The sequence below is a fragment of the Mytilus edulis genome, chromosome 11, assembly GCF_963676685.1.
Source record: "Mytilus edulis chromosome 11, xbMytEdul2.2, whole genome shotgun sequence".
Taxonomy (NCBI): domain Eukaryota; kingdom Metazoa; phylum Mollusca; class Bivalvia; order Mytilida; family Mytilidae; genus Mytilus; species Mytilus edulis.
Window position 1 is genome coordinate 63,331,808 of NC_092354.1, and position 21,011 is coordinate 63,352,818.

The 21,011-nt window shown below is 32.8% G+C and overlaps 2 protein-coding genes across 2 annotated transcripts; one reads left to right on the forward strand and one right to left on the reverse strand.

Moving 5' to 3' along the window:
* Positions 1-1,415: 1,415 nt before the first annotated feature.
* On the forward strand, positions 1,416-10,408 carry LOC139496041 (apolipoprotein D-like). Its single transcript, XM_071284470.1, has 5 exons — positions 1,416-1,607; positions 4,091-4,221; positions 4,625-4,707; positions 6,033-6,125; positions 10,089-10,408. The coding sequence occupies exons 1-5, from the start codon at positions 1,485-1,487 to the stop codon at positions 10,220-10,222; spliced, it is 564 nt and encodes a 187-aa protein (XP_071140571.1). The 5' UTR covers positions 1,416-1,484; the 3' UTR covers positions 10,223-10,408.
* A 1,412-nt stretch (positions 10,409-11,820) lies between these two features.
* Positions 11,821-13,164, reverse strand: LOC139494932 (heterogeneous nuclear ribonucleoprotein 87F-like). The gene is made up of 2 exons (XM_071283061.1): positions 13,027-13,164; positions 11,821-12,134 (listed from the first exon to the last, which is right to left on the reverse strand). The coding sequence occupies exons 1-2, from the start codon at positions 13,091-13,093 to the stop codon at positions 11,944-11,946; spliced, it is 258 nt and encodes an 85-aa protein (XP_071139162.1). The 5' UTR covers positions 13,094-13,164; the 3' UTR covers positions 11,821-11,943.
* Positions 13,165-21,011: the final 7,847 nt, after the last annotated feature.

Sequence of the window (21,011 nt, forward strand, 5' to 3'; positions counted from 1 at the left end):
CTGTACTATTATGCATATTTTAGGGGCCAGCTGAAGGACACCTACGGGTGCGGGAATTCTCGCTACATTGAAGACCCATTGGTTGCCTTCGGCTGTTGTTTGCTCTATGGTCGGGTGGTTGTCGCTTTGACATATTCACCATTTCCTTTCTCAATTTTATTACATACAGCAGGAGGCTGAATGCACTTACATTACGTTGAAGTTATAACTGAATGTTTTATATATCGACTTGTTAGCAGTGATTCCTATTGGCCACAGACCACTGCTGTCAATCAGAAAGGGAAGTAACTCTCAATCATTAGATAATAAAATGGCTTTTGAAAGGGATTAGTCACGACAGTGTATAAAATGAAATGATTGAGTGTTGCCATCTTAACACCCAGTTATAATCATTTCTTGCGAGAATAAATTCAGGTTGGTATAGGCGGGAGGGTCTAGTAATAATTTCAAATTTTGAAACAGATAACTTAAGGCTGGATGAAAATCAATATTCCGCAAAATGTAGGACAATGCAGAAAATACTTGTCAAAAGTGAAAATAAATTTGCGAACAACAAAATAAATATGTACTCTCCTGAAAATTGAAATGATTATCCCTAAATTCAATTCAAAATGCAGATAGTTTAACATCTAATGACAGACAATTTGGCTGTCACTTGCTGGAAAAAGTGGAGAGGACAGAACTTTTACGTTGCAACAGGCCACAAAAGAGTTATTGCAAGTTTTGTTTTCAACGTTCAAGGCTTGAGAATGTAAAATTTTTCAACCTGAAGCATCGGATTCAACGTCTTCATCCGACCGGACGTGGATGTTATTCACAAACCCCGAATCAATAAATAGTCGTCCTCACTTATATGAGGGGTCAGAGGCTTCTGATCCCGAAATTCAGAGCTTAAAAACATGAAATCCCGAGGTCCCGAATTTAAAGAAATTTAAATCCCGACATCCCGAAATTCCAAAAAAATAATTCCCGGATCCAGAAATCCCAAACTTAGAAACACCCGATCCCGACGTCCCGTTCTTATTTGAAAGCCTTGGTTTACAACACATAATCTCTGAATTGGGTATATGAAATGAAAATAAACAATTATAGTAACGTTATTGATAACATTATCAGGTGTTCATCATCGATAGGATGACCATTGTTTACTGATTAGTCACAAAATAACAAATTATAAAACAAATTTGTGGTTTAAATAAGAGGCCCAACATAGGTTTGATATAATGCTGTAATTTATATATTTAAAGAAAAAAAATGGTTTTATACATGAAATTATCATCATTATACATGTTCAGACAAATAGTCATTTAGCAGTTTATTAACATATCGTTTTGCGTATTCACCAAAAATAGTACAATAATTTCCCCTAACAATAGGTCAGCTACATGTAATAAACAATTATCATCATTTGTGTATATATAACCAAGATATCTCATAACTAGGCAAGTTTTATTTACTAGATTTGAGCCAGCGACGACTTTAACATGAAGAACTACTTGGTTTCCACAATATTTTTCGTTATTTGTGTCTCTTTGGCAACATGTCAGGTACCACGATGGGGAAGTTGCCCGGATATTCCAGTTAAACAGAACTTTGATGCTGATCGGGTAGGTCAAAGCTTTTGTATCCAATGTCACAAATAAAAAGATGCATTCATTTAATTTGTAAGAAGAAAAAAATCGCATCAAGATTTTAATTATTTCATTTCGTTTTATATATTATATATTTTTTTTTAATTATATGTCTAGTCGCCAAAAAAAATGTAATGGTCGTTAATTTTTTAAGCTCATCGTGGGTTTTACTAGCGAAATTTGGATAAGGTTTCTTATATTATAGTGTCGCTCAAATTTTAGTCAAAATGTTCATACAGTGTAGACCGCTCCTTAGAGATTTAGTGTTTTTAACAGTAATATGCAAACTAAATTTCATATAGTTAGCTACAACTGTATAAAAGTTCATGACAGATACAAACAAGCAATGTCTTGCATATCTAAATATTTTCTAATGTCCATATCGCATATTCTGATATTCATGAGTGTGTATATGTGTCGTATAACTCTCCGATGCAAACATGAAACATTCATAATGCAGCCATTTTTATTAAATTTAATGTTTATAAAATGTTAATATATTTCAAAACACAAAGGTTTTTTCATCAAAACAAAGATGGCATTAGAGTGATTTGTCGCAACGTTTTAGAGGCTTTTGGTTTTTAATACTCTTCAACTTTGATTTGAACTCACCATTGCTCTAATTTGAGCAACTCCCATGATACGTCTGTATAAAAACGCAAAATAATTAGTTGCACTGTCGTATTTGAAATGTGCCCGGGATGTTGGTTTGCTGCCATTTTGGCACAATTTCAAAATTAGCATTTATAAATGCTTTCTTTTATTTATATTTTAAACACATTGTTCCCCAACAAATTAAAAAAAATATAACATACTTGTTAGTTAGACAACAGACAAAACTAATTACCAAAACAACGTACCTGAAATCACCCCAGTTTTTAGTTGGGTTCGTGTTGTTGTTGTACCCACAGACAACAGACAAAACTAATTACCAAAACAACGTACCTGAAATCACCCCAGTTTTTAGTTGGGTTCGTGTTGTTGTTGTACCCATAATTTTTAGCTCACCTGGCCCAAAGGGCCAAGTGAGCTTTTCTCATCACTTGGCGTCCGTCGTCCGTCATCCGTCGTCCGTCGTCGTTCTCCATCGTCGTCGTCGTCGTCGTCGTTAACTTTTACAAAAATCTTCTCCTCTGAAACTACTGGGCCAAATTTAACCAAACTTGGCCACAATCATCATTGGGGTATCTTGTTTAAAAAATTTGTCCGGCAACCCGGCCAACCAACAAAGATGGCTAAAATAGAGCAATGGGGTAAAATGTAGATTTTGGCTCAAAACTCTGAAACCAAAGCATTTAGAGCAATCTGACATGGGGTAAAATTAAGGAATTTTTGCCGTTTTCGGTTATTATCTTGAATATTGTTATAGATAGAGATAAACTGTAAACAGTAATAATGTTCAGCAAAGTTAATTCAACCTGACCAAAATGGTCAGTTGACTCCTGAAGGAGTTATTGCCCTTTATAGTCATTTTTACCATTATTTCGTAAATTTTTGTAATCTTTTACAAAAATCTTCTCGTCTGAAACTACTTAGCATAATTTAACAAAACTTAGCCACAATCATTATTAGGGTATCTAGTTTAAAAAATGTGTCCGTTGACCCAGCCAACAAACCAAGATGGCCACCATGGCTAAAAATAGAACATAGGGGTAAAACCAAAACATTTAGAGCAATCTGACAAGGGGTTAAATTCTTTATCAAGTCAATATCTATCTTCCCTGAATTTTTCAGATGAATCGGACAATTGGTTTTTGGCTTGTTGCCCCTGAATTGGTAATTTTTAAGGAAATTTTGCCATGTTTGGTTATTATCTTGAAAACTACTATAGATAGAGATAAACTGTAAACAGCAATATGTTCATCAAAGTATCAAAGATCTACAAATGACCAAAATGATCAGTCGACCCCTTAAGGAGTTATTGCCCTTTATAGTAAATTTTTAACAATTTTGTAAATTTTGTAAATTTTTACAAAATATTTTAACTACTGGGATATATTCATAGGTTCATTATAGATAGAGATAATTGTAAGCAGCAAGAATGTTCAGTAAAGTAAGATCTACAAACACATCACCACCACCAAAACACAATTTTGTCATGAATCCATCTGTGTCCTTTGTTTATGATATGCACATAGACCAAAGTGGGCGACACAGGCTCTTTAGAGCCTCTAGTTGTATTTGTGACACTTTGTTTCCGCATCGATGTCAATATAATGGAATTTGATGCGACTGTCGTACAAGTGAAAGGTTTAGCGCTATAAAATCAGGTTCAATCCAACATGTTTTACATTTGATAATGCCTTTACAAAGTCAGGAATATCACAGTTATTGTCCATTCGTTGTGTTTTATCATTTGATTTTTCCATTTGATTAGGGACTTTCCGTTTTGAATTTTCCTCGGAGTGCAGTATTTTTGTCATTTTACTTTTTAGACGTTTAAGTTTGTTTATTTTCAGTATTTAGGAAAATGGTACGAAAATGAGAATTTTTTCTTTATTGCTGAAATTGGTCTGAAATGTATAAGTGCCAATTACAGTTTAAACAGCGACGGTAGTATCAAAGTTCTAAACGCGGGAATAAACGCGAGGTAAGTTACTTTTACAATCAACTTTTTTCTTTTGGCTGGTCAAAGTTTTCTCCCTTTCATACGGGAAACTTTAAAGTCACCATTATTGTCTTATACCTGTCAGAGCCAAACAGATAAAAGGTTGGGAACCTATCTACATTTGTTTTATATGTTTTTTAAGTATGCATTCCATAACAAGTAAGGGACTATTTTTTTAATTTTTTTTTTACATATTTTCAAACCTCACACAGAACCATTCGACTCTTTAAACATTTTGGAGGATATTTCTATCCTCATTTTTTAAGTAGTCCTACATTGTATCCTACCAACTTGGTAATACACGTTAATTCTATTTCCATTACAACTGCCAAATTGAATATCGTTTCAACATTTATTCGCTTAAGGTTGTATATTTTCTTTGTAGAACTGGTCGTCCAAGTGAATCTGTCGGTAGAGCAACTATAGGAGAGAAGGAACCAGCAAAATTATCTGTCAAGTTTTCTAGGTGTAAGTATGATTTTTTTTTGAAAATGTGCAAAAATACAGTAAATAGACAATAAATGGGCAGTTAGTTTTTAGTATCAATTGTTTTACATTGTCATTTCGAAACTTTTTATAGTTGACTAAACGGTATTGATTACACTCATTGTTGAAGGCCGTACGGAGACATATATAGCCGTCACCGGAAAAAACTCGTCAATTATGCGCGCCTTTATGACGTCATTTACCAGATAGAGGGGGTCGCCTGTATCCATGCACTATTAGCGTTCATCAAGCGTCTTAGTGATTAACATTGTGCAGGATAAACTAGAAATAATGCTTGTTCTCTAGGTACTTTATGACAATTACCTAATGACAGCAGCTAATTGTCAATTTTGAGAATTCAATTTGCCGAATAATGCGTACAATATAGATTAAAAGTTTTCCAACCACTCGCTCAACATTGGAATGGAAGTCACGACGCTCCTAAACGCAGAAATGACGTTCACTAAAACCAGAGTTTTTGACGGAAATGCATCGAACTCGAAAGTTGTCTATTAAACTAAACTTTTGGAGAAAAAAAAATTCAACGAAGTTTTTATACAATCAGTCTCGTTCTGTTAGAGATTAAGTCAATAAGTTGGAGCATGCGTCGTATACGCTGATGCTCAGTGTGCTGCTCAGTTAATGCAATTTCCCTGATGACCATTGAAACAGTTGTTTGCATGTGAAATATTAAACGTACCATCACATGATATACAGATATACATGTACTCAGGGTTGGATGGGCTATACATAAAAGGTTGATGGAATGTTGGTTGCTAAGTGAAACGGAATATTCCATGTATTTTCGGGACGATAGCAAGATAGAGAATGATGTAGAAAAAGTGTAGAATAAGCATAAGGGAGTGAAAAAAAAATATGAGATAAACATATTATTGATAGAGAATAAAGAACAAAATAAATTGAAAAAAATGGTATAAAAACCAAGAATTAATTGTTGTACAATTTAAGTTGAAAAATTATATTACCATATTGATAGATACATGTACTCCATGTTAGACACTCAATATGTTATATTTATATTTATTTACAGTCCAACCAGCAGGAGCCTATTGGGTTTTAGACACTCAATATGTTATATTTATATTTATTTACAGTCCAACCAGCAGGAGCCTATTGGGTTTTAGACATTCAATATGTTTTATTTATATTTATTTATAGTCCAACCAGCAGGAGCCTATTGGGTTTTAGACATTCAATATGTTTTATTTATATTTATTTATAGTCCAACCAGCAGGAGCCTATTGGGTTTTAGACATTCAATATGTTTTATTTATATTTATTTATAGTCCAACCAGCAGGAGCCTATTGGGTTTTAGACACAGATTATGACACCTACTCCTTGGTTTGGTCTTGTAGCGACTTCTATTTTGCAAGAGCAGGTACTGTACTAACTATGTCGTCAGCACATATTATGTAATACAATTTGTTGTTATGGACGACAAGCTAACAATGAATGACATTTGTCGTTTTTAATGCTATTTGACCTGGTTTTTCATCTTTGTCTAACTAGTCATTACTATATATTAGTCTTTATGACAAAACAGGTTACATATTTGAATAAAAAATACGCATAGACAGGGTCTATTTGCATGTATCGCAAAATATTCCACAAAACATATAGATTAACTGATGAATTACAATGCTTTATAAGGGTTTACAGTTCTTTCTCCACTAGTGTATGGCAAGCCGTTCTCGTCAAAACTATGTTTAAACCATTTTTCGAAATATTTACACACTGAGAATTACAACAAAGCACACTGAGATTTAAAAACTTCAAAACGCACACTGAGAATTGAAAATTACACACTGAGAATTGAAAATTACACACTGAGAATTAAAAATTTACACACTGAGATTTCATAAAGACGCACTGAGATTACAAAAATGAAAAACGCACACTGAGAATTGAAAATTACACACTGAGAATTGAAAATTACACACTGAGATTTCAAAAAGACGCACTGAGAATAAAGAAACTGAAACACACACTGAGAATTTGAAATTACACACTGAGAATTTAAAATTACACACTGAGATTTGTGCGCACTTTTTATGCGCACATATCTAATTAGCATACTTAATCTGAATCTATTACAAGCTTAAAACAACAAGGGGACATAACTCGTTAGTCCTTCGATTTGGTTCCAAATTATTAATAAAAAAAACTTTAGAAATACAAGAACAAGAAAATACCCACTTACTCTTATTAGAAAATATAACCAAATGGTGAAAAACTTTATTAAAATTATAAGAAAACATTGGAACAATCTGCAAAAGAATGCAGCGAAATTTTTACTCTCTCCTCTCGTCCAAGGAAAGTGTCTATTATAGCATATAAACGTAACAAAAATATAAAAGATTTACTACCGAAATCAGGTAAACAGTTGGAAGACTTTTGAAAAGGGACCCATGTTTAATTACTGGTAGTAATGATCTGAATTATAGGCAACAAACTACATGTAACTTATGAATATAAGCGATGTTAAGTCTTGAAATTTATTACGAATGTTGGTTGAAGGAATCGCATTTCATTATAATGACAAGAGTTCTTGAGATCAAGATATTAATCTGTTGAATTATTCATCTCATGAATATTCATTAGTAATTTGCATATTAATCTCAGTGTGTATTTTTGAAATCTCAGTGTGTAATTAACAATTCTCAGTGTGTGTTTTTCAATTTATTTCATCTCAGTGTGTCTTTTTAAAATCTCAGTGTGTAATTTTGAATTCTCAGTGTGTGTTTTTTATTTTTTAAATCTCAGTGTGTAATTTCGATTTCTCAGTGTGTTATTTTAGGTTTTTAAATCTCAGTGTGTACTTTTTTCGAAAAAAGGGTTTAAACATAGTTTTGACGAGAACGGCTTGCCATACTAGTGCCATTTTTTTTTTTAAACAATTTGCAAAGTGGTTAAAAAGAGAAAGACCTGTCTGTTCAGTATAGTGCGCATACGCATGTATAATGGAATTTCCTGTCATATTCCTGATTTAATTAGCACAGTCAATTTCCGACGAAAATATCATGTTATTGTTTTTCTATTTAGCTAGTTATTTATGTGTTCTTTGCATTTTTGTTTGTATCAAAGTCAAGTTAAATAATAAAGTTTATTGATAAAAGAATGCGATTTGAAAATAAGAAGATGTGGCATATTTTTCAATGAGACAAGTATCCATCGAAGGTCAAATAAAGTGGATGTTAGTTAATCACTGTGAAATTAAACAAAAAGAACCGCACCAGCCAATGCATCGTTAAGATTTCCTCAACGACACACACAAAACGGTTCGCGTGCAAAATTTGAATTTGAAGCACAACAGACTGAGTTTCAAACAGTTTTTTATTTACATTTGTCCCTTTCGTAAGGTGTTTATCTGGCAATATTTCAACCTATAGAAATCATTGATTAATAATGCTTTTATCCGTATCCCGATTTTATAACTCGTGCATCACAAACTGTAACTTAATTCTCATAATTTAAATTCATGTTAATCTATTGAAATATCGAAGTAAGACAAACGAGGAATCTTTATTTGAACATACACAAACAAACCTATTGATAAAAACATACACAAACAAACCTATTGATAAAAAAATACAAGACAAACCTATTGATAAAAAAATACAAGACAAACATATATATATATACGCGCGTTGAATAACAGCAGTGTAAAGTATGTTTAACTTAGTACTATACACTACTTTGTTACATGTATACAACAGACAATGTATGGTCACCATACGGCTTTCAAAAATGAGCGAAAAGGAAGCCGCATAGTCAGTTATAAATTGCTCCGAAATTACACAAGTCATGCAATCCAATCCAAACACAAAAACTTAAGCCTGATCTAGGAACAAAACAATAAACGAAAACAAATATGATATAAAACAATCATTATATACGACAACCCCTAAATTACAGGCTGCATACAACGGGCAGGTACGTATCGAATGGAACGGGTTTAACTTGATTTTTTGCCGCTTAACCCTCTCCTAGCATACCGTTGGCAGTGGTGTTATATTACAATATAAAAACAAGCTATAAAAATCAGCTGACTATTTGGTTTTCGCTTTTGGAATATTTCCCATATTGTCATGTCGGGGCCGTTTTAAAAGAGGAAGTTTTGCTCATTATTGAAAACCCTACTGAGACCTATAGTTTCTAACATACATGTCGTTTGAATTCTGGATGAAATGTTTCTTATCGGCAAGTATATCACATTCTGGGTGCTTGTTTTAAAAACATGTGTACTAGTTTTCCCCATCTGAAGTTTATTTTATCTGATTAAAAAAGACAAAAGGCATGTATTTTATAGTCTTTGAGAACTATCGAGAAATAAGAAGTTGGGCTCCATTAAACATTGTCAATAAATTACACAGAATACATATAATGTTATTTGCTTTATACCCAGTAGCATATCTTTGACTAAATTAATATTCAGGACAGACATGTAACATATACACGTTTAATCATAACCCTATAGTTAGCCTTTTCAGAATCTAAAGAATCATGGGTAATTTCATTGTTCATACCCCAAAATGAAAATAACGCCGCGTCATTGGTTAAATTTCCATTGTTTATGACATTTTTAACCAATCAGGACGTCGTGGTGTACACTTTTGAAAATATTACCCAGGATGCATTAGATTCTGAAACGCCGAGTTAGGCATTGATAACCGCAGGTTGATGAGAGTATTGATAAATATATTAAGAGGTATTAACTGAAAGGATTTAAAAAAAAGTCTCAGATATTTCACTTCTTTCAAACGAAACGTCAATATGTTTAGAATACTTATCTAGTTTAACTCAAGATATATACATATAACTAGATTCGGGTATGCATGCATCTTAATAATTGACGATTCATAGAACTCGAGTTCTATTGTTTACATTCCTTGCCTACCAGTTTTGGTTTGAACGGGTCGAATACAGCTTAATATAGCTCTTCAGACGCATTAAATTTATAAGGTGTCAGTTTCATTTTGCATAAACTTTTGATAGACATTTGTACTATTAAAACTGTATTTGCTTCAAAACTGCTATAATATTGTAGTTTATAATAATTCACACTCTGGCCTTTGTTAAATTTATATCATTGTATCATTGTAATTTTAGTTTCTTGTGTATATTTCGGTTGGGGTTTAGTATTTCCATTCTCAATTTATTTGTTACAGAGTTTGTCTTTAGTGCCGTGTTGACACAGTAGAGTGTTAATGCTCTTATAATATACTAGATTAGGGAGTGTGTATCCTAGCAAAAACTTCTCTAGTCGGGTTGCTGTCTCTTTAAAAAATTCCCCATTTCTTTTCTCAGTTTTATCTTTACTTTTTTGTTTCCTATTTTATAGAAATTGCTTGGATACTGACACGAGACCGTAATGGTGTAGACGAAACAACAACAAACAGATTAAAGAACATTCTACAAACGTATCACATTGACACAACCTCGTTTAGAAAAACCGATCAAATTGGTTGCGCGTAAAACAATGGATATTAAATATATATATATATATATAAATTTGAAAATGGTACATATAACATGTAATGCATATATAACATATAGATAAGTTTATCCAAGTAAACTGGGTGTATGTTAAACATGGGACATACTTCAAAAACATTTAAAAAATAGTTTTGATTTTGTCATTAATTAAATATTACTGTTTTATTTCCTTATTCTTTCATTCTGGCACCATCAACGTTTGTAATGTGCCAAATATTTATTTTACGTTGTTTGCGACTTTTGATTGGATGCAGGCAGTTACGACTGCATCCAATGAAAATCATAACCTAGTAGATCCACAATTCTTACTTAATCCGCAAAGGGTAACGGAAAGGGGGTGGGTCGTATCCCCTGGCTAGCGAAAATGGATATATCCCTATTATACACTTGTATAAACGTTTACTTTTATTTTTTAATGAAAAAAAGCAGAACCAATTCTTTCAATTTGTCTTTTAGTTTTGAATGGATAATACTGGTGTGAAGTGAAGAAAAGATAACATGATCTCTGGAATAAATTGTGCGACATGAAAAAATTCAATGATAACGTTTTCTTGGCGTTTCCTCTTGCGAATACTTGAATATAAAAAAAAAAGAAGTGGTATGATTGCCAATGACAAACCTCTCCACAAAAGATCAAATGACACAGAAATTAACAACTATATGTCATCGTACGGCTTTCAACAATGAGCGAAGCCCATACTGCATAGTCAGCTATAAAATGCCCCAAAATGACAATGTAAAACAATTCAAACGAGAAAACTAACGGCCTAATTTCAGAACAAATAATAAACGAAAACAAATATGTAACACATTAACAAACAATAACCATTGAATTACAGGCTCCTGATTTTGGACAGGCAGGGTTAAACATGTTAGCGACATGTTATAACTAATCATCCTGTTTTAACAACAAGAGTTTAAAACACCAAATTGAAAATGTATATAAAACAGACATATAATCATACATATGTTATCATAAGGTTACCTTATCAACGAAATGTACTAAGATACCACCTCTTTTGTATATGCACCGACAGAAAAGACCCAATAGACAAACGCAGACTGTAACAAATAATAAACAACAAATTTAAGATTTCGATTAAGCTGTGCTAACCGTGGTAATATTTTTAATTTCTGTCAGTTTTTATTGGCTCAAATTCGGGTTGATTTACAGTTTGGTGTAGTGCATATAAATGTAAATTGTTGAAGGAGGCTCCCGCAGGGTCAAAAACGACCTGCGACCTCTGGGCTTTTTAGAGGCGACTTCCGACCTGAGGGCCTTCTAAAAACGACCTGCGACCTTTAAATTTGGAAAAAAACGACCTCCAATCGACTTCCGTCCTCTGTGTTGAAAAAAAAGACATGCGACCTGTTCAATTCCCTAAAAACGACCTCTCGACGAATTTAAAAGCGACCTTGCGACCTGAGGGGGGTACCCTGTGGGAGCCTCTTGAAGACGGTATAATACTCATCAGATGTCCGTTTGTTTATTTGTGTTGTCAGATACTGTCGTATTAGTATATATTTACCGCACTCCAATTTTCAATAACATCACGTTAGAACATTAAACAATCAAATCACATGCGAACACAATTTTATTGATACATTCTTGTGACTTTAAATCAAATAAATCAGAAGGAATATTTGAATATTTTGTCACATATTAATTTGTCATTAGTCTGAACTCAGTCAGTTATATCTTAGCGTTTCCAACCATGTCCGCCATTTCCACCATTCCAACGACCACCGTTTCCTCCACTACCTCCATATAGACCGTTTCCTCCATTACCACCATTCCAACGACCACCATCTCCACCTCTCCCATTATTCCAAGCGTTTCCTCCATTACCACCATCCCAAACACCACCATCTCCACCTCTCCCATAGTTTCCTTGAATATTAAATGCATGATTATTTATTTAGGTGAAGAGTCAAAATTAATCGATTCTTCGGTAATAAAAATTATTAGTTAATTACAATAAATATGCTAGCGGTATCAAGTATTTATATGAAGAAACATTCTTACAAAACCTACTCAAACACAAAAGGAATTCTTTAATTTACGTTCAGGTATAGTGGTGAAGTCCTGAAAAAACCAGCATTTCATTTTTTTTCCATCAAAGCTTTTCCGAGGTAACTTTACTGACACTAAGAATGCTACTGATGATAGAAGGTTCGCTTGAAATCTATTTAAAATTAAAACCGAGGGACGACTTCAAACTGAATGTCAAGTTTCGATCTAATAGTTATAACATATCTTCGTCCCAATCGTGTGAAATATTTATGTCTCAATTGATGATTTGCGCACGCATAAGTTAAACATGTTAAACAATACGAACTATAGTATTATCATTATCGTATTGACAAAGCTGTTGCATAATTCCGAGATGTTTCTTTTACACTGATCATTCATAGCCTTAAAATTCTTTTATAAATAAATAATTTAAATAGATTTTGACGTTAGCAAGTTGTGTAAACATGTTAGACGTGATCTAAATTTGGTTGATGTTATACTTTTTGTATTTTAAACTTGTGATACAGCGGAATTATAAAAGTACGCTTATTGGCAAATGAATAAGATCAAGAATAAGATTAAGTGCTTAAAGAACATTTGAAGAAATGAAGAAATAAATACTGATGGCTATATATTAATTAACTTGAAATTCCATTTACATGATCTGTTCGTAGAATACTTTTAAACAAAAACTCTTCAGTATTGTGAAAAAGAGAATTTAGACTTCTAAAACCATGTGAACAATATAAATACTAATTGATATACTTACGCCTATACCAAGCTGTTCCAGAAACTGATACAACCAGACATAAAACTAAGATGATTGAAAACTTCATTTTCCTCTAAATTTCTAGCTTATGAGAGGAGTATAGATGTTTTATAGTCTTGATAAGGCCATACAAACACGGATACAAGTAAGGCAACGGGATGTGTTTTAATTTATATGTATAGTTTACGTCAATCATGTGAAGATTTCCGATACTTGAGCACAATGATTGTTTTGTTGGTTGTACAATAAGACGAAATGATCGCTGAATAGGTACAACCTTCTATTGTCATGCTTATATTTTGTTAGTATAAGGAAAAAGGAAAATAAAAAGAAAGGAAATTCATTATTGTCGAGAGTTCTGAGTGTCTTATAGTATTATTTTACTTGAAAACATATACAGGAAACAACAAAGCTACCAGGCTTAAGAATTTGTACGTTAGACTCGCCTTATGTAAAAAAAAGAGTGACTCTTTTCACTTTTCTCTCAATCATTTTAGAGGTCATAATAAAATAAGGCACTATCTAAAATAAAATAAGTTATAGCAAAATCTTTTCCATAACTTTTATAATGTTAACTTATTCATTAGTGTACGGTAGAAATATTAGGACAGTAGTGAAGATAAAAAAAAAAAATTAACGAAAGTGGTTAATACGACATAGAATGTTATGTTAACGATATATAAATATGGTAAGTATATAGTTATCAAAGGTATCAGACTTATAATTTGATACGCCGACGCGCATTTCGTCAACATAAAACTCAGCGTCGACGCTAAGATCAAAATAGTTAGAAAGCCAAACAAGTATAAAAAAGAGCATGCTTTAATAAAAAAAAAGTTTATCGTTTTAATGCACATGTTAATACATCATTAGTTTCGATTATATTGAAGTCATTTGAAACTTGAAGTTAAAAAAATCTAGAAACTGATACAACCAAACAAGCCCCTAAGTTGAGAGAAGTCTTCATTTTCCTCTAAATATGTAAACTTAAATCTTAATTTTTTCAACTGTTCACAAAAGTTCAAATGAAGTGGATAAATGCAAGTATAGGCAACCATACGACCTTCAACTATGAGAAAAATTTAACACCGAATAGTAAAAAAAATCAAAAATATATGTCATCATCAACAACAAAAAAATTATATTCGAAACACCTATATACAATAATTATTATACTTTGATTCAAACTGATACATATATATATATATATATATATATATATATAACAAACTATACAAGTCTTGTCAAATTTACAATACTGTCTTCAATAGCAACATGAATCAACGAATAGCTTTTAATCGATTAATTTGTACCGATTGAAAAAAAAGATACTTTTTATTCTTCAATTGACCTTTCTATTATACCAAAAACCGGTTGACATATAACATAAAGCGATTTGCATATACTATACACATTTATATTCTTCTAGTATCCTGGCTCTGTTGCAAGCGTACAGTTATGTTCAAGTTACTATTTACATCATAGTTCAATTTGGGGATCTCATTGCGATCTGCGTTTAAGTCATGCTGATGCCATTCAATAACAAATTCATCGATTGTGCCGGAAAACAAATTATACGTTTAAGCTCAATGTTAAATTGTAAGATACACACAATACTCGTACAGTGTAGGATAATATAGAAGTTCATTTTCCCGTGGGCTCTTATTTGTGAGAAAGAGAAATAGATCTTTTTTTTTTGAGTGGAGCTGAAATAATACGGATATTAATAAAGTTTTAGGATGTGTTTGAATTTGTTTGAGCATTCATCGTCATGTGCAGATAGCCGCTACTTAAGCGATGATTATAAAGTGTTTCTTTGTTGTAAACAAAGACGGAAACTGTAGCTGATTGGATGCAAGCTTTATTTTTCTTTTGATACCTACGAGGATAACGGAAACGATATAATGTTAACCAAGGTTCAAGGGTATCCTAAAACAATTAACTAAGTCGTAAGCCGATACAGACAATTTTATAAAATGAAAAGTTATTTTATAAACATCGATGTGTTAAATAGTTATATAGATAAGGCAAAATTTAAAATAGAAAAAGAGTTTAAAATTTAATACTCGGATACTCGGTCATGATATTCGCAAGTGCATTTATTGAAAAGTTTAGATTTTAGGTGGGATGCAGTATTTTTGTTATTACCTTTCATAAACATATTAACGAAAGACAAACGTACCACAACAACAGCTCGATCCTCTGTTATGTGTATCACTCCTCCTTTTTTGTGTCAATTAAACAAGGAATTACCGACCGCTGTTTCTACAAACAACCTATCAAAATAGCAATTATGGTTTGTTTACATGTTCATGAATTAAATTCCAATAGAATCATAAATATTTGCATATGTAAGTCCGACAAAGTAGACAATATAAGTACCATCTGTTCCGGAGTAGTTGCTATTTTTTATATTACGACTTGTCCATTTTAATTTGGTCAACAACAATATTAGACTTTAAATAACTTGAGCTTGTTCGTGTCTTAAGTTTTCTGTGTTTTGTTTTATTTTTTGCACAATCGTTTGTCTGAATGTTTTTTCTTTTCTTTTGGCCATGGCGTTGTCAGTTTATTTACAACTTTTTGGTTTGAATGTCGTTCTCGTACTTTCGCCTCTCTTGACATTGCAAAATTAAACAATAATCAAGTTTCAAATACTGATTAATTAAATTAATCTAAATGTACATATAATACCAATCACGTTTACATAGAAGTCTTGATTAACAAACTAAGGTAACTTTAATTACGGCTTGTGCTCAGTTAATTATCAATCCATGAAAGTGTTGATCCGTGTACAAACAACGTTAAAAGTGTCTCTAATCAGTTCTATAGGGTTTACCGCAGGGGCTCTTTGATTTTGTTTTTGTTTAGAAAAATAGTCTGGTCAACAACTTCTGATGAAATACTGTTAGACTTTCTATTTTTATGCCCCGCCTACGGTAGTAGGGGGGCATTATGTTTTCTGGTCTGTGCGTCCGTTCGTCCGTTCGTCTGTTCGTTCGTTCGTCCGTCCGTCCGTCTGTCCCGCTTCAGGTTAAAGTTTTTGGTCAAGGTAGTTTTTGATGAATTTGAAGTCCAATCGACTTCAAACTTGGTACACATGTTCCCTATGATATGATCTTTCTTATTTTAATGCCAAATTAGAGTTTTTATCCCAATGTCACGGTCCACTGAACATGGAAAATGATAGTGCGAGTGGGACATTCGTGTACTGGGGACATATTCTTGTTTTGCTAGCAGTAGTGCACATGAAAACATCCACTCTAAAGGAACGGACGTTGCTGGTTACTACTATAACAAATAGTAGCATCAGGATAAACATATTTAGGTTGATAATTGATTTTATTTAGTATTACGAAAGGGATATTTCAACGGGACTAAAATGAGCGGAAATGAGAAGAAAAATGTCTCAAGATGTATAACAGACAAACAAGCATCCGAGTTCTAAAAGTGTACTCGGGTACTTGTTGCCATCCCTAGTAATTAGACATTAACAATAAAATAGATAAAGCTACATGTATATTGGAAGGTAGAAAAATATTTACGACAACTTGTATATCTATGGAATATAATATGTCTTTTTCAATATTAGTGCTGATATTACCCCAATCTAATTAAAAACCGATCTCTCATCGCTCCCGTTTTCTGATATGTCGCGTGGGAGATCTAACGAAACCCGCTTTGAGGTCACATGTGAGTGAACTAGAAGTTATGAATTTATAATGATATGCAAATGAGTTGACGACCTATCAATAAGCCAATCAAAAAAGTTAATGAATGCTTTTGACTGACGATTTCTTCGTAAATAAAACGAGTTACATCCCTTTACCTCGCGATAAACTTCCAAAATCGTGGAAGACTCATTTTCATTAGTCGAAAAAGACACACCTACGAGGTCACTCACATGTGACCTCAAAGCGGGTTTCGTTAGATCTCCCACGCGACATATCAGAAAACGTGAGCGGTGAGAGATTGGTTGTTAATTAGATTGATATTACCCCGATATACCAAAATAAGCAAACGGCACAAGCCGCGTTCTTACATTAGCCGAGGTATAATGCAAGGGCATATTTAGCATGTTTAGGAAAGGACTGCGAATTGTTTTTAAAGAAATCCTAATCAAAATGAGGAATGCATTAAAAAATTTAATTCACAAATGAACTTAATTAACATAGATTCAAATACATTTCTCAATTTGTCACATGTTTATGTAAGTGTTTTTTTGCTTTTGTTGTATTTTACTATGAAATTGTCAAATATTGTTATGATAAAAGAACTTGCACATATTGCACATACCGTGAACTCATGCGGACTCCACAAAATCATTGTTCAATCAGTAAGCTGTATTCATGGTATTCCCAATCATGCGTCATGGATGGCCACAGTAAAACTTTTTCTACACATATAAATACATTATTTCATTTCAACATTTTATCTAATAATTAATGCTTACCTACTGACCAGGACAGATAGAACATACATTAATACTCTGAAAAGTCCCCCCTTTATAATTTTATAACAGTCTGCACAATATACAAACACGAATTAATCTTCCCTGCGGTCTCTAAAAAATATATTCGGCTTTTCCATGGCAAATGCAATATATTCAAACACATTTCTTAATTCGTCACATGTCTGTAGTATATAATTTTCTTTATTTTACTGTAAGATTGTCGAATATGGTATGTAGTATTTTCTGCCAGAGTATATTTTTTTTTATTTTACCCAACACGCACAGGTATATATTTTGAAATCCTCATTTTCAATGCACACGAGTACATGAAGTATAACATCTAAATGAATAATATGACGACCAATTAAGAAGATCTAGTGTAACCATTACAAAAATACTTTACTCTATCAGGTAAACCATCATTCTACAGGAAAACAACAAATTTGTGCATCCTGTTACAATGTTTAAAGTTTTGCATGACATGATGCATAAGTATAATCAGTCTGTAAACAGCCACATGAGCATTACTGGAGAGACAGGATGTGTCTAAAAGGTGGAATACAATCGGTACCGTTATTATATAAAAAAGAAGATGTGGTATGATTGCCAATGGGACAACTATCCACAAAAGACCGAAATGACACAGACATTAACAACTATAGGTCACCGTACGGCCTTCAACAATGAGCAAAGCCCATATCGCATAGTCAGCTATAAAAGGCCCCGATAAGACAATGTAAAACAATTCAAACGAGAAAACTAACGGCCTTATTTATGTAAAAAAATGAACGAAAAACAAATATGTAATACATAAACAAACGACAACCACTGAATTACAGGCTCCTGACTTGGGACAGGCAAATACATAGTACACCTAGGATTGGGATGTTTAGGTATTAACATTTTTATACCGAAAGTGTCCGGCGAATTCAAACGTTTAACATAAAAGGAGCTATTTGCTTTTTTGTCGTCTTTGTTAATGCAAATATATCTTTAAACAATCGAATTGTAACACTGTCAAAGCTATATTGTTGCATTCTCTTGAATTATTAACACACATTCTAATATGACGTGCTTCTTTCGCTTTGTGAACAAACCCATGCTCTAAATCCAATAAAATTTGTTTGCACATGCGTATATTGACTACTGCAGAATAATGACTTTTATCTAATTGGCATACATTTAATATATTTCATTAACTTAAAACAATTCCAAACTCTTAAATGATGTACATGTTGTTATTAATTCATTCATTATGACTGTAATGTGTTGCATTCCGAAATTGACATATTTGACCTAGATACAACAGCTGTTCATGCAGGCTGTTCAAACCCCCCTCCCTCTGAAAAATCAAAGTGCCGGTCGTTTACTTCTTTACAAACAAAAAAGGGAGGTTCCTGGAAGAGTCTACACAAACGCTTTACCACTAATATTTATCGAACATAGAAATTACATTAATTGTCCTAATCAGAATCGAAATAATTATATTCGTGTTATTGTAACCCTCACTACTGTTCAGGCAAAAAAAAATCACGAATATAATGCATACCCTGTTAACACTACAATAAAGTATAGCTTGCATCAAGTATTTCTTAAATAGCCATTTTCGATGGTTTTCCAATCTTAACTTAAAGTAACAATGTTACAACTCTGTGTACAATATCAGGATCAAAATAAGAATTGGTGTATTTATCAATATTAAACCATTTTTTATGTTTTAAAACTTTGTTTTTATTTAAAGGAAGACATAAACTACTGGATTATGTTCGCTCTCAATGCAAACTTTACATAAACCATAAACATGTATTACAAGTAAAAAAAACAAAGAAAAAAGAACAACTGACTTTGTATTTCTTTATGTAGAAAAAGGTGGATTAGACCTGGTTTTAAAGCTAGTTAAAGGGCATCCGATACAGTTCCTCGATAAAACGTCATTTTCATAATTTTGTAATATGTTGTAGGCCTTGGCGAGTTATAAAATAAAACACAAAATTAAACTTAGGTCATCGTGCTTGTTTTTGAGAAAATTGAGGCTGAAAATTGGGGATTTGTGCAATTTTGTAAAACAATTAGGCAATGTTATACAAATTTTGGAGCTGATATTTTTCGCTGTGACAAGTGACAAAAAGGAAAAAAAATCACTACACGAACAGCTATACAATTATTCAAGCCTTGCTTGACATTGCGGACAAGATGCTCAAAGTGGTATTTTTTAAAACCTAAACAATGGAAATAAACTGTTTCTGAAAATGTCATTTTTATCATTTTTCTGCATAAACTGCATTTTGTCATGCCTTCTCCAAATCTCAAATAAAAAATATAGGTCACTGTGCTTGATTCCATGATAAACGCGATTTATCCTAAAAATTGCGTCCCTCCTTTGTAACCTCAACGTTAGCGCTAAAGTGCACGACGTCGCTGGCAGACAATTTCGACCTTATCTCTGCAAATTACCGGCGACATTTTTCAGATGTGTAAATATTGCTTGTAAAGTACTATCTATAAATTGGTTATATTGTTTTCGGAAATAAAATCATGTGAATAACAAATACCTCTCTCTGTTTGTGGTCTAAGTGAGAAACATCTCAAGAAAAGTTATAACGGACTGTTGATAATTTTTAGGCTTTTAAAATTAAAGACTCGGCAATTTAAAACTTGACATACAGGTACATTAACTGTACACACTCGTATATTATTTCATACCGTATGTTGACCTCTGGATTTGTTTTGTTTTGTTTGGTGGGATGCTTTTCATTACAAATACTTTTTTTCACGTTTTAATCACTGTGAAATCCGTTTTTGTTGATACGAATTAAAAGTTCACGTCGTTTGGACAGTAAATCAAATTTAACGCGCATTGCAATTCGAATTGGAATTTACGTTAGGACTTGAAACATTTCGAATGCGAATTAAACTAATTCGAATTAGTTAATGCGAATTGAATTCGAATTATGTGTGAACTCAGCATCATCCTGCAAACGGAACTTCTTTTTTTGTACATAAATTGCAGCACATACGTTAGGCCGTTTCGTTTGAATTGTTTTACATTGTCATTTCGTGACCTTTTATAGCTGACTATGCAGTATAGGTTTTGCTCATTGTTAAAGACCGCTCGGTGCCCGGTTGTTAATTTCTGTGTCATGTTTGTCTCTTGTTGAGAGTTGTCTCATTATTATACTACATCTTCCGTTTTATATGGTCAGAAAACAAAAGCAAACTCTTATAAAGGAGAATCTTCAATTTTCTATAGAATGCTCTTGTCCATGCAAACAATGAAACTATAACTTTGAAATTTTTGATTTGGCAAAACCGATTTGATTAAAATTCCTCTCTCATAGCGTAATTTTATTGGTAAATAACTTTATTTTTTTTTACCATAGCGCGTACATAAAATATCGCACGTCCATTATCTTGTCTGTCCTTCCGGTCTTTCTGGTTAATTACATTTTTCAAGTAAACAATTCTTGCCAACTTTTTATAAAACTGATGTCGCATGGACACGTTTGAAAATCATATCAACTATTCTTTAAAA

Coding starts and splice junctions, on each gene's coding strand:
- LOC139496041 (XM_071284470.1), top strand. CDS start 1,485: ATGAAGAACTACTTGGTTTCCACAATATTTTTCGTTATTTGTGTCTCT. Junction 4,222..4,624: donor AACGCGGGAATAAACGCGAG/GTAAGTTACTTT, acceptor TTTTCTTTGTAG/AACTGGTCGTCCAAGTGAAT. Junction 6,126..10,088: donor CTTCTATTTTGCAAGAGCAG/GTACTGTACTAA, acceptor CCTATTTTATAG/AAATTGCTTGGATACTGACA.
- LOC139494932 (XM_071283061.1), bottom strand. CDS start 13,093: ATGAAGTTTTCAATCATCTTAGTTTTATGTCTGGTTGTATCAGTTTCT. Junction 12,135..13,026: donor TGGAACAGCTTGGTATAGGC/GTAAGTATATCA, acceptor TTAATATTCAAG/GAAACTATGGGAGAGGTGGA.